The sequence below is a fragment of the Perca fluviatilis genome, chromosome 5 (genome assembly GCF_010015445.1).
Source record: "Perca fluviatilis chromosome 5, GENO_Pfluv_1.0, whole genome shotgun sequence".
NCBI classification, from domain to species: domain Eukaryota; kingdom Metazoa; phylum Chordata; class Actinopteri; order Perciformes; family Percidae; genus Perca; species Perca fluviatilis.
In genome coordinates, this window is record NC_053116.1 from 38178818 (window position 1) to 38192697 (window position 13880).

The 13880-nt window shown below is 43.2% G+C and overlaps 1 protein-coding gene across 1 annotated transcript in view; it reads right to left on the reverse strand.

Moving 5' to 3' along the window:
- fgd1 (FYVE, RhoGEF and PH domain containing 1) overlaps positions 1 to 9975 on the reverse strand; it is a gene marked incomplete at its 5' end in the record, with an annotated part of 55571 nt that extends 45596 nt beyond the window's left edge. Inside the window, 1 exon segment of the mRNA XM_039800479.1 lies at positions 9870 to 9975. Coding sequence (XP_039656413.1) covers positions 9870 to 9975 — 106 coding nt within the window.
- Positions 9976 to 13880: the final 3905 nt, after the last annotated feature.

A 13880-nucleotide genomic window follows, 5' to 3' on the forward strand; every position in this document is an offset into this window, starting at 1 on the left:
TCAAAGTAATCATGACTCAAAACAAGCGCTCCTTATTACAAGACAGCAGAGACACAGTTGACCTAGCTCCACCCCGCTGCTGGGTCAGGACAAGATGAACCAAAACAAACACACCCCTGTCATGGAGCTACTGATCCTGTAGAGCAGACAGACAGATAGACAGACCGAGAGACAGACAGATAGACAGACAGACAGGCGGAGACAGAGAGACATACAAAGACACAGAGAGACAGAGACAGACAAAGACAGACAGACAGACACAGAGAGAGAGACAGGCAGACAGACAGAGACAGAGAGACGGAGATAGACAGACAGACAGACAGAAAGAGAGAGAGACAGGCACACAGACAGAGAGACGGAGACAGACAGATAGAGAGAGACGGACGGAGACAGACAGATGGACAGACAAGGTGATCAAAACCAACATCACCCCTCTTGAGTGTCTAAGCTTGAATCAAACACACCCCCACCAGCCAGTGTTACATAAAACAAACTCACCCGAGTGACCGAGGAAGACGGAGGAGGAGAGTCACCGTTGTAGAACAAATCAAACGTACGCTCTAGCTACTAGTGCTGAGAGACAGTTAAACTCCACCCCCGAGGCTGATAAGCCAAACGCACCCAAAGCACTTCAACGCGTACAAGTGAAGAAAAGACAAACACACCCTGTTATCATCTGGCAGGGGAGGAGATAAAACTACAGGCTGACCTCTGACCTCTCAGACACACACACACACACACACACACACACACACACACACACACACACACACACACACACACACACAACACACACACAGCTCCCTTCCCCCAGAGCAACAATGAGTGACCCATTGACCCAAAGAGAGACAGGCTTGATCGTCCATTCCCCCAGGACATCTATGAATGGAGAGAGAGAGAGAGAGAGAGAGAGGGGGAGTGTGTGTATGTGTGTGTCTGTGTGTGTGTGTCTGTATTTGTGTGAATGTGTGTGTGTGTGTGTGTGTGTCTCTGTGTGTGTGTCTCTGTGTGTGTGTGTGTCTCTGTGTGTGTGTGTGTCTGTATTTGTGACATACAAATACAGCCGACCAATCAGCATTCATTAGCAGAATGCTAGCGTGTTTTGGGCAACAACGACTCACCCTGTAAGAAATCAAAAGGACATAAGTACTCGTTCATTCAACTTTCGACCTATAACCCATGGTGAACTTGCAAAAACTACAATCAAATCTGAGGTTTCTCAACGACAATCGGGCGAAAGAGACACATTTAGCCGTCTAGCTCCATAGACTCCCATTCATTTAGCTGTCTAGCTCCATAGACTCCCATTCATTTAGCATCTAGCTCCGTAGAGTCCCATTCATTTAGCCGTCTAGCTCCGTAGAGTCCCATTCATTTAGCATCTAGCTCCGTAGAGTCCCATTCATTTAGCCGTCTAGCTCCATAGACTCCCATTCATTTAGCATCTAGCTCCGTAGAGTCCCATTCATTTAGCCGTCTAGCTCCATAGACTCCCATTCATTTAGCATCTAGCTCCATAGAGTCCCATTCATTTAGCCGTCTAGCTCCATAGAGTCCCATTCATTTAGCATCTAGCTCCATAGACTCCCATTCATTTAGCATCTAGCTCCATAGACTCCCATTCATTTAGCATCTAGCTCCATAGAGTCCCATTCATTTAGCCGTCTAGCTCCATAGAGTCCCATTCATTTAGCCGTCTAGCTCCATAGACTCCCATTCATTTAGCATCTAGCTCCATAGAGTCCCATTCATTTAGCCGTCTAGCTCCATAGAGTCCCATTCATTTAGCATCTAGCTCCATAGAGTCCCATTCATTTAGCCGTCTAGCTCCATAGACTCCCATTCATTTAGCATCTAGCTAAATGAATGAGAGAGAGAGAGAGGGGGAGTGTGTGTATGTGTGTGTCTGTGTGTGTGTGTCTGTATTTGTGTGAATGTGTGTGTGTGTGTGTGTGTGTCTCTGTGTGTGTGTCTCTGTGTGTGTGTGTGTCTCTGTGTGTGTGTATTTGTGTGTGTGTGTCTGTATTTGTGTGTGTCTGCGTGTCTGTATTTGTGTATGTCTGTGTGTGTGTCTCTGTGTGTGTGTGTGTGTGTGTGTGTATTTGTGTATGTCTGTGTGTGTGTGTCTGCGTGTCTGTATTTGTGTATGTCTGTGTGTGTGTGTCTGCGTGTCTGTATTTGTGTATGTCTGTGTGTGTGTCTCTGTGTGTGTGTGTATTTGTGTATGTCTGTGTTTGTGTGTCTGTGTGTGTGTATTTGTGTATGTCTGTTTGTGTGTGTGTGTGTCTGTATTTGTGTATGTCTGTGTTTGTGTGTCTGTGTCTGTCTGTATTTGTGCATGTGTGTGTGTGTGTGTCTCTGTGTGTGTCTGTGTGTCTGTGTGTCTGTCTGTATTTGTGCATGTGTGTCTCTGTGTGTGTCTGTGTGTCTGTGTCTGTCTGTATTTGTGCATGTGTGTGTGTGTGTGTGTGTGTGTGTGTGTGTGTGCATGCATGGGGGGGGGGGGTCCTGCAGGACACTGAGGGCACTTTAACAGTTTCACAGCTGAAGTTGCATTTTCATTTTCTGACATTGTAGAGACCAAAACATCTGATCCATTCATCCAGACATTAATCAACAATGACACTTTTTCTGGTTGCAGCACTAACCCAGTTGTACAGTCCTGGACCAGGTCTTCATTAAGGCCCGGACCCACCAACCTGATAATCGGCCGTCGGACGGTCTGGCAAGGTCGGTGACTCGAGTCCGTTCGGTGTGTCGGCCTTCATTTGGGCCGATTTGACATGTTGAATTGGAGGGCGGGCAGTCGGCCTCAATGACCAATCTGATTGGTGGAGAGCTAACCAGGAAATGACGAGCGGGATGAGCGTGACTAGAGTCAAAGAACTTCTAATATAGGAAGAAGTTCCACTCCCTCGTTACTTCCAGCTTCTGAACTGGTAGCAGTTCCACCAGAGATCCATATAGGGCCCCGCTCACAGGCCAGTGCAGAATGAATGGGGCTCTATGGAGCTGTACTCCTCAAAATCCACTTTCCTCAGGATATAATTTTTTGTCTAGTAATTTGAATGTTGCATTCGAAAGGGGAGGCAAAGAAAATACACATTGCTGTGTGTTAGATTTTTTTTAAAGTGGCTTTTTTGTTCTAAAAAGCCTTTTAAAATGTCAATGACGTCATACACATATACGGCCAGAGATACTGCTTTATGGCAAGCTCTGAGTCACTTCCTTTGTTCTCTCGAGGCATCGACAACACAGCTGATAGGTTAGTCTCTGTTAGTACAACACAGCTGATAGGTTAGTCTCTGTTAATACAACACAGCTGATAGGTTAGTCTCTGTTAATACAACACAGCTGATAGGTTAGTCTCTCCCTGTTAATACAACACAGCTGATAGGTTAGTCTCTCCCTGTTAACATCACAGCTGATAGGTTAGTCTCTGTTAATACAACACAGCTGATAGGTTAGTCTCTGTTAATACAACACAGCTGATAGGTTAGTCTCTGTTAATACAACACAGCTGATAGGTTAGTCTCTCCCTGTTAATACAACACAGCTGATAGGTTAGTCTCTCCCTGTTAACATCACAGCTGATAGGTTAGTCTCTCTCTGTTAATACAACACAGCTGATAGGTTAGTCTCTCCCTGTTAATACAAAACAGCTGATAGGTTAGTCTCTGTTAATACAACACAGCTGATAGGTTAGTCTCTGTTAATACAACACAGCTGATAGGTTAGTCTCTGTTAATACAACACAGCTGATAGGTTAGTCTCTGTTAATACAACACAGCTGATAGGTTAGTCTCTCTCCTGTTAATACATCACAGCTGATAGGTTAGACTCTCCCTGTTAACATCACAGCTGATAGGTTAGACTCTCCCTGTTAACATCACAGCTGATAGGTTAGACTCTCCCTGTTAATACATCACAGCTGATAGGTTAGTCTCTCTCCTGTTAATACATCACAGCTGATAGGTTAGTCTCTCTCCTGTTAATACATCACAGCTGATAGGTTAGTCTCTCTCCTGTTAATACAACACAGCTGACAGGTTAGTCTCTCCCTGTTAATACATCACAGCTGATAGGTTAGTCTCTGTTAATACAACACAGCTGATAGGTTAAACACAGCTGATAGGTTAGACTCTGTTAATACATCACAGCTGATAGGTTAGTCTCTGTTAATACAACACAGCTGATAGGTTAAACACAGCTGATAGGTTAGACTCTGTTAATACAACACAGCTGATAGGTTAGACTCTCCCTGTTAACATCACAGCTGATAGGTTAGTCTCTCCCTGTTAATACAAAACAGCTGATAGGTTAGTCTCTGTTAATACAACACAGCTGATAGGTTAGTCTCTGTTAATACAACACAGCTGATAGGTTAGTCTCTCCCTGTTAATACAAAACAGCTGATAGGTTAGTCTCTGTTAATACAACACAGCTGATAGGTTAGTCTCTGTTAATACAACACAGCTGATAGGTTAGTCTCTGTTAATACAACACAGCTGATAGGTTAGTCTCTGTTAATACAACACAGCTGACAGGTTAGTCTCTCTCCTGTTAATACATCACAGCTGATAGGTTAGACTCTGTTAATACAACACAGCTGACAGGTTAGTCTCTCCCTGTTAATACATCACAGCTGATAGGTTAGTCTCTCTCCTGTTAATACATCACAGCTGATAGGTTAGACTCTGTTAATACAACACAGCTGACAGGTTAGTCTCTCCCTGTTAATACATCACAGCTGATAGGTTAGTCTCTGTTAATACAACACAGCTGATAGGTTAAACACAGCTGATAGGTTAGACTCTGTTAATACATCACAGCTGATAGGTTAGTCTCTGTTAATACAACACAGCTGATAGGTTAAACACAGCTGATAGGTTAGACTCTGTTAATACAACACAGCTGATAGGTTAGTCTCTCCCTGTTAATACAACACAGCTGATAGGTTAGACTCTCCCTGTTAATACAACACAGCTGATAGGTTAGTCTCTCCCTGTTAATACAACACAGCTGATAGGTTAGACTCTCTCCTGTTAATACAACACAGCTGATAGGTTAGTCTCTCCCTGTTAATACAACACAGCTGATAGGTTAGACTCTCCCTGTTAATACAACACAGCTGATAGGTTAATCTCTGTTAATACAACACAGCTGATAGGTTAGTCTCTCCCTGTTAATACAACACAGCTGATAGGTTAGTCTCTGTTAATACAACACAGCTGATAGGTTAGACTCTCCCTGTTAATACAACACAGCTGATAGGTTAGTCTCTGTTAATACAACACAGCTGATAGGTTAGTCTCTGTTAATACAACACAGCTGATAGGTTAATCTCTGTTAATACAACACAGCTGATAGGTTAGACTCTCCCTGTTAATACAACACAGCTGATAGGTTAGTCTCTCCCTGTTAATACACGTGCTAGCAAGTCAAAAAGACCACGCCGAATTATTCACTCCGACATTCTGGTTCTGCTTCGGATGCTGTCAAGCGGGATCTCCGATCAGACCTTCACCGACCAATCAGCATTCATTAGCAGAATGCTAGCGTGTTTTGGGCAACAACGACTCACCCTGTAAGAAATCAAAAGGACATAAGTACTCGTTCATTCAACTTTCGACCTATAACCCATGTTGAACTTGCAAAAACTACAATCAAATCTGAGGTTTCTTATTTCAAACGACAAAAAAAAAAAAAATTTTTTTAGTCCCATTCATTTAGCATCTAGCTCCATAGACTCCCATTCATTTAGCCGTCTAGCGCCATAGAGTCCCATTCATTTAGCCGTCTAGCTCCATAGAGTCCCATTCATTTAGCCATCTAGCTCCATAGACTCCCATTCATTTAGCATCTAGCTCCATAGACTCCCATTCATTTAGCATCTAGCTCCATAGACTCCCATTCATTTAGCCGTCTAGCTCCATAGAGTCCCATTCATTTAGCCGTCTAGCTCTATAGAGTCCCATTCATTTAGCATCTAGCTCCATAGACTCCCATTCATTTAGCATCTAGCTCCATAGACTCCCATTCATTTAGCCGTCTAGCGCCATAGACTCCCATTCATTTAGCCGTCTAGCGCCATAGACTCCCATTCATTTAGCCATCTAGCTCCATAGAGTCCCATTCATTTAGCCGTCTAGCTCCATAGACTCCCATTCATTTAGCATCTAGCTCCATAGAGTCCCATTCATTTAGCCATCTAGCTCCATAGACTCCCATTCATTTAGCCGTCTAGCGCCATAGACTCCCATTCATTTAGCCGTCTAGCGCCATAGACTCCCATTCATTTAGCCGTCTAGCGCCATAGAGTCCCATTCATTTAGCCATCTAGCTCCATAGAGTCCCATTCATTTAGCATCTAGCTCCATAGAGTCCCATTCATTTAGCCATCTAGCTCCATAGACTCCCATTCATTTAGCCATCTAGCTCCATAGAGTCCCATTCATTTAGCATCTAGCTCCATAGAGTCCCATTCATTTAGCCATCTAGCTCCATAGACTCCCATTCATTTAGCCGTCTAGCTCCATAGACTCCCATTCATTTAGCATCTAGCTCCATAGAGTCCCATTCATTTAGCCATCTAGCTCCATAGACTCCCATTCATTTAGCCGTCTAGCTCCATAGACTCCCATTCATTTAGCCGTCTAGCGCCATAGACTCCCATTCATTTAGCCGTCTAGCGCCATAGAGTCCCATTCATTTAGCCATCTAGCTCCATAGAGTCCCATTCATTTAGCCGTCTAGCTCCATAGAGTCCCATTCATTTAGCCGTCTAGCGCCATAGAGTCCCATTCATTTAGCCGTCTAGCTCCATAGAGTCCCATTCATTTAGCCGTCTAGCTCCATAGACTCCCATTCATTTAGCATCTAGCGCCATAGAGTCCCATTCATTTAGCCGTCTAGCTCCATAGACTCCCATTCATTTAGCATCTAGCGCCATAGAGTCCCATTCATTTAGCCATCTAGCTCTATAGGGTCCCATTCATTTAGCCATCTAGCTCTATAGGGTCCCATTCATTTAGCCATCTAGCTCTATAGGGTCCCATTCATTTAGCATCTAGCTCCATAGGGTCCCATTCATTTTGCACTGGACCGCAATCACCCACCAGTGGAACTCTGGTGGAACTGCAACCAAATTCGGTACAATGGGGCTGGATAGGGAGTGGAACGGCTTTCCGTAGACGGGATTTGACTAGAGTCTCTCAAAATCTGAAAAATCTGTTGATCTGAAATGAAGAAATTTTAAAATGTTTTCAGAAACATGTTTCGGTGAACTATTTTAGTCCAATATGAGATCGTATTCTGAACGAGCCGCCATGACAGTCTGGCTTTGAATTTCCAGAGAAACCAGACCCCATGTGACGCTTTCGTCCCATCAGCTGCGAGAAGCCCCTGACTGCAGACCCGCAGACCTCAATGTGGGCGGAGTTAAACGTTTAACCCCGCCCACTCTCAAACATTGTAGCGGTTAGCCTCCACAGGCAAGCTAACGTTAGTTTAGGTAACAGCTAGCTAACCGCTAGCTGAGACAGCACGTAATAACTTTAAAAGACCCTCAAAATAAAACTTGAAAATAACCGTTAACATATATAACAGCTGTTAGCTACGTCAGTTCTACTTTACTTGTGCTCATTTAAAATACAATCACTCAATACTTGTCTTTGTTATTGCTGTAAAGTCTTCTTTTCCCATTAGGTTTGACTTAACGTTATTTTAGAATGAATCTAGCTGTCAGCTAGCAGTTAGCTGAATTAGCTGTTAGCTAAACTAACTAAAACGTTTTAGCCATCTATGATTGTTTGATTGCTAACGTTAGCTCAAAATGCCATTCAAGTGACAGCCTTTGTTGTGTTTGATTGCTAACTTGTAGCTAGCAGTCATTTCAAAAACGTTTTAGCTATCTATGATTGTTTGATTGCTAACGTTACCTCAAAAAGCCGTTAGCATCAGCCGTTTTTGTGTTTTTGATTGCTAACTTGTAGCTAGCAGTCATTTCAAAAACGTTTTAGCTATCTATGATTGTTTGATTGCTAAAGTTAGCTCAAAAAGCCGTTAGCATCAGCCTCTGTTGTGTTTTTGATTGCTAACTTGTAGCTAGCAGTCATTTCAAAAACGTTTTAGCTATCTATGATTGTTTGATTGCTAACGTTAGTTCAAAACGCCGTTAGCATCTAGTAGGCTACTTGATTGCTAACGTTAGCTCAAAACGCCGTTAGCATCTAGGGGGCTACTTGATTGCTAACATTAGCTCAAAACGCCGTTAGCATCTTAGCTACCAGTCATTTCAAAACGTTTTTAGTTAGTTAGATAGTTAGATAGTTTTAGCTATCTGTGATTGTTTGATTGCTAACGTTAGCTCAAAACCATAGACGTTGTATTACAGGCTACTTGTCGCTAAGTGACGCATGCGCAACTCACATCTGCACTCGACTTAGTGACAGCGGGGTCAAACGTTTAACTCCGCCCACATTGAGGTCTGCAGTCAGGGGTATATGTCAGCTGCCGGTTTTCATCTCTTGGGCGACAACACAGATTAGCGCCGCCTGCTGCTATGGAGACGTATTACGTCTCTTCTCTTCGGTGTGAACTTACAAACACACACACACACACACACACACACACAGAAACATACACACACACACACAGACACACACACACACACAGAAACATACACACACACACACACAGACACACATACACACATACACACACACACACACACACAGACACACATACACACAGATAGACAGACACACACACACACACAGACACACATACACACATACACACACACACACACAGACACACATACACACAGATAGACAGACACACACACACACACACAGACACACACACACACACACACACACACACACACACAGACACACACACACACACACACACACACACAGAAACATACACACACACACACACAGACACACACACACACACAGAAACATACACACACACACACACAGACACACATAACACATACACACACACACACACACACACACAGACACACATACACACAGATAGACAGACACACACACACACACACACACACACACACACATATACACAGATAGAACACACACACACATACACACATATACACAGATAGCACACACACACATACACACAGATAGACAGACACACACACACACACACACATACACACATATACACAGATAGACACACACACACACACATACACACACATATACACAGATAGACACACACACACACACACACACATACACACATATACACAGATAGACACACACACACACACACACACACACACACACACATACACACATATACACAGATAGACAGACACACACACACACACACATACACACATATACACAGATAGACACACACACACACATACACACATATACACAGATAGACACACACACACACATATACACAGATAGACACACACACACACACATACACATATACACAGATAGACAGACACACACACACACACACACACACATATACACAGATAGAACACACACACACACATACACACATATACACACATACACACACACACACACACACACACACATATACACAGATAGACACACACACACACATACACACATATACACAGATAGACACACACACACACACATATACACAGATAGACACACACACACACACACACATATACACAGATAGACAGACACACATACACACACACATACATATACACAGATAGACACACACACACATACACACACACATATACACAGATAGACAGACACACACACACACACACACACAGACACACACACACACACACACACCCACAGAGTGAAGTGAGGCTGCAGTGGACTCACCTGTCCTGCGGGTGGCGCTGCAGGCTAGCGGTGCTGCTGCTGCGGCGCCGCTGGCGTTCAGGTGGTAGGAGAACCTCATGGTGCTGAACTGGCTGGAGAAGGAGGGGGGGGGCGGGGCAGGCGGCGGCGGCGGGGGGGGCGGGGGGGAGAGGCCGAACCCGAGCAAGGTGCTGCGGGGTCGGTTCAGCCGCATGCCGCCGCGCAGGTACGCAGGTCAGAGGTCAGAGGTCAGAGGTCACGCTCCGGTTCAGTTCGTAGCCATCAGTGCTCCGTGTGATGACGTTAAAACGGGGAGGTGTGACGAGCTTTTCAGTCCCGGTTTGTTTATTTTGTTTATTTAATAGCAAGAAAAAGCATTAATGCTACGTCCGTGTATGGTTATTACCAGGGTTGTAAAGGTGGCCTTGTTTACTGTGTGTGTGTGTGTGTGTGTGGTGTGTGTGTGTGTGTGTGTGTGTGTGTGTGTGTGTGTGTGTACGTATAGTGTATATTTGTGAGGCCCTGTACAGACTATGAAAACTAATTCCTGCAGTGGACGATGAAAACTATCTAATTATACCTACCTACCTAAAGATGTTATGTTTTTTTACTCTAGGTACACCGTTAAATAACAGACAATGTTATGTCGTGTTCACCATTGACAATTTTTTAATTACGGGACAAAGTCCAGGTGATGAGCTGCCAGTAATTTTTCTGTTATTTTACAGATTTATGTGTACCTAACTACCTACCTACCTACTTACCTACTTACCTATCCTACTACCTAACTACCTATCTAACTACCTAACTATCTACCTACTTACTTACCCAACTACCTACCTACTTACCTATCCAACTACCTACCTATCTATCTACCTACTTACCTATCTAACTACTTATCTATCTATTTTTACACTTTTCAAAATAAGACATTTATTCTGAAAGTTTTCTGTTTAAATCAGTCACTTCCTGTTGGCAGCTCTGGGTCCTCAGAGAGTTCATCGTGTCTAATAAAGCTCCAGCAGCAGCAGCAGCAGCATCACGTATCAGTTTGTTCTCTGCTGGAAGTCATGTGGCGGTCAGCGTCTCCCCTCCATCCTCCTCCTCCTCCTCCCCCCCCTCTCTCCCATCCCTCCCTTTTTCCTTCCTCCTTCTGTCACTCTTTCAGAAAAACGTATAGAAACCGTCCCCTGTCAGTCTCCATCTCTCCGTCTCCTTCAGAAGGATCGCTCACTCCATCACATCAATCAGCAGACTCCAGACCATGGGATTAAACCAGCCGGTAGAAGAAGTATTCAGATCCTTTACTGCAGTAAAAGTACTAATACCACACTGTTAAAATACTCTGTTACAGTAAAAGTCCTGCAGTGAAAATGTTACTGCAGTAGAAGTGTGTAAGTCTCATCAGGAGAATGTAGTTAAAGTATTAAACCATTGTAGAAAGAGTAAAGGATCTAAACAGTTGTGTGTTTAATGGTCTCATCTCAGCTGTGTGTGTGTGTGTTGTGTGTGTGTGTGTGTGTGTGTGTGTGTGTGTGTGTGTGTGTGTGTGTGTGTGTGTGTGTGTAGACTTGTAGCTCTTATATTGTCGGCTAGTTTACTTTATAATAAAACATCAGATTTTATAAACTACATGTGTTTTGTGTGCAGTAATCTTAATGTGTAAAGTAACTAGTAACTAAAGTAACTAGTAACTAAAGCTGGAACAGATGAATGTAGTGGAGTAACTAAAGTAACTAGTAACTAAAGCTGTAACAGATGAATGTAGCAGAGTAACTAAAGTAACTAGTAACTAAAGTAACTAGTAAATAAAGCTGTAACAGATGAATGTAGCGGAGTAACTAAAGTAACTAGTAACTAAAGTAACTAGTAACTAAAGCTGTAACAGATGAATGTAGCGGAGTAACTAGTAACTAAAGTAACTAGTAACTAAAGCTGGAACAGATGAATGTAGCGGAGTAACTAAAGTAACTAGTAACTAAAGCTGTAACAGATGAATGTAGCGGAGTAACTAAAGTAACTAGTAACTAAAGCTGTAACAGATGAATGTAGCGGAGTAACTAAAGTAACTAGTAACTAAAGTAACTAGTAACTAAAGCTGTAACAGATGAATGTAGCGGAGTAACTAAAGTAACTAGTAACTAAAGTAACTAGTAACTAAAGCTGTAACAGATGAATGTAGAGGAGTAACTAAAGTAACTAGTAACTAAAGCTGGAACAGATGAATGTAACGGAGTAACTAAAGTAACTAGTAACTAAAGCTGTAACAGATGAATGTAACGGAGTAACTAAAGTAACTAGTAACTAAAGCTGTAACAGATGAATGTAGCGGAGTAACTAAAGTAACTAGTAACTAAAGCTGGAACAGATGAATGTAGCGGAGTAACTAAAGTAACTAGTAACTAAAGCTGGAACAGATGAATGTAGCGGAGTAACTAAAGTAACTAGTAACTAAAGCTGGAACAGATGAATGTAGCGGAGTAACTAAAGTAACTAGTAACTAAAGCTGGAACAGATGAATGTAGCGGAGTAGAAGTAGAAAGTAACATGAAAAGAAAAGACTAAAGTAAAGTACAAGTACCTCAACATTTGGTACTGAAGTACAGTACTGGAGTAAATGTACTTAGTTACTTTCCACCGCTGGATTTAACCATCAGATCAGTTGGTTCCGGTCAGATCACAAGAAAAACGTGAAAAATACTTCCATCTGGTCGGAGGAAGTCAACCATTTTTCTTCTCTTGTGAAGAATGCCCAAAGTGCCGACTCAGCTCCACCGTTACCGTGGCTCAGACTTCTTCTTCTCCTCCTCCTCCTCCTCCTCCTCCTCCTCCTCCTCCGGTGGCTACCGCTTCATTTTCTCTTCCTCTGCAGATTTGTATCCTTTCATTCCAGTTGTGAAATTGTCCAGACAGACAGACGTCTCTCTCTCTGTCTCTCCTTCTCTCTCTGTCTGTCTCTCTCTCTCTGTCTCTGTCTCTGTCTCCTCTCGCTCTGTCTCCTCTCGCTCTGTCTCCTCTCTCTCTGTCTCCTTCTCTCTCTCTCGGTCTCTCTCTCTGTCTCTCCTTCTCTCTCTGTCTCCTCTCTCTCTCTCCTTTTGTGTGAAAGTCTGATCCGAGCTGCAGACGGACACTCCTCCTCCTCCTCCTCTCCTCCTCCTCCTCCTCCTCCTCCTCCTCCTCCTCCTCCTCCTCCTCCTCCTCCTCCTCTCTGTGGTCTGTTTCTCATTTTCTCTGCTCTTTTCTTTTCTTTTCTTTTTCCTCACCGGCTGAAATTTGAAGCAAAAGGAAAACTGTGGAGACTAACTCTTTGCAGCAGTTTTGTTTTTGTTTCTTTCGGGGGTTTTTCCCCATCAGAGCTGCAGCCCTCGGTCAGCCCCCTCGGTCAGTTCCCCCCTCTCGGTCAGCCCCCCTCGGTCAGCTCCCCCTCTCGGTCGCCCCCCTCGGTCAGCTCCTCCCACCACTTTTAAATATTTATCTTCACTTAAACACTTAAAAGCAACGGAGATGAAACTTTTCAGTGTCTTTCAGCCAGCAGAGGGCTCCACCCCCCCCAGGGGTTCCTCAAACGCATCACTCGAGGCCCGCGGGCCAAACCTGATCAATTTAGGTTCACAATCAATTGTGGCCTGCATAGTTTATGTCACCTTTTCCAAAGTTTATGGCACTTTTTGCGTAGCTTTTGTCACTTGTTTATCAATGTTTTTGTCACTTTTTCAATGTTTTTGGCACCTTTTCCATCGCTTTTGGCACTTTTTTTCAACGTTTTTGGCACTTATTTCAATGTTTTTGTATTTTTTTCAATGTTTTTGGCACTTTTTTCAATGTTCTTGTTTTTTTTTTCAATGTTTTCGACACTTTTTCCGACGCTTGTGGCACTTTTTCCAGTGTTTTTGGCACCTTTTCCGTCGCTTTTGGCACTTTTTTCAATGTTTTGGGCATTTTTTTCCAATGTTTTTGGCACTTTTTTCAATGTTTTTGGCATTTTTTTCAATGTTTTTGGCACTTTTTTCAATGTTTTTGGTATTTTTTTCA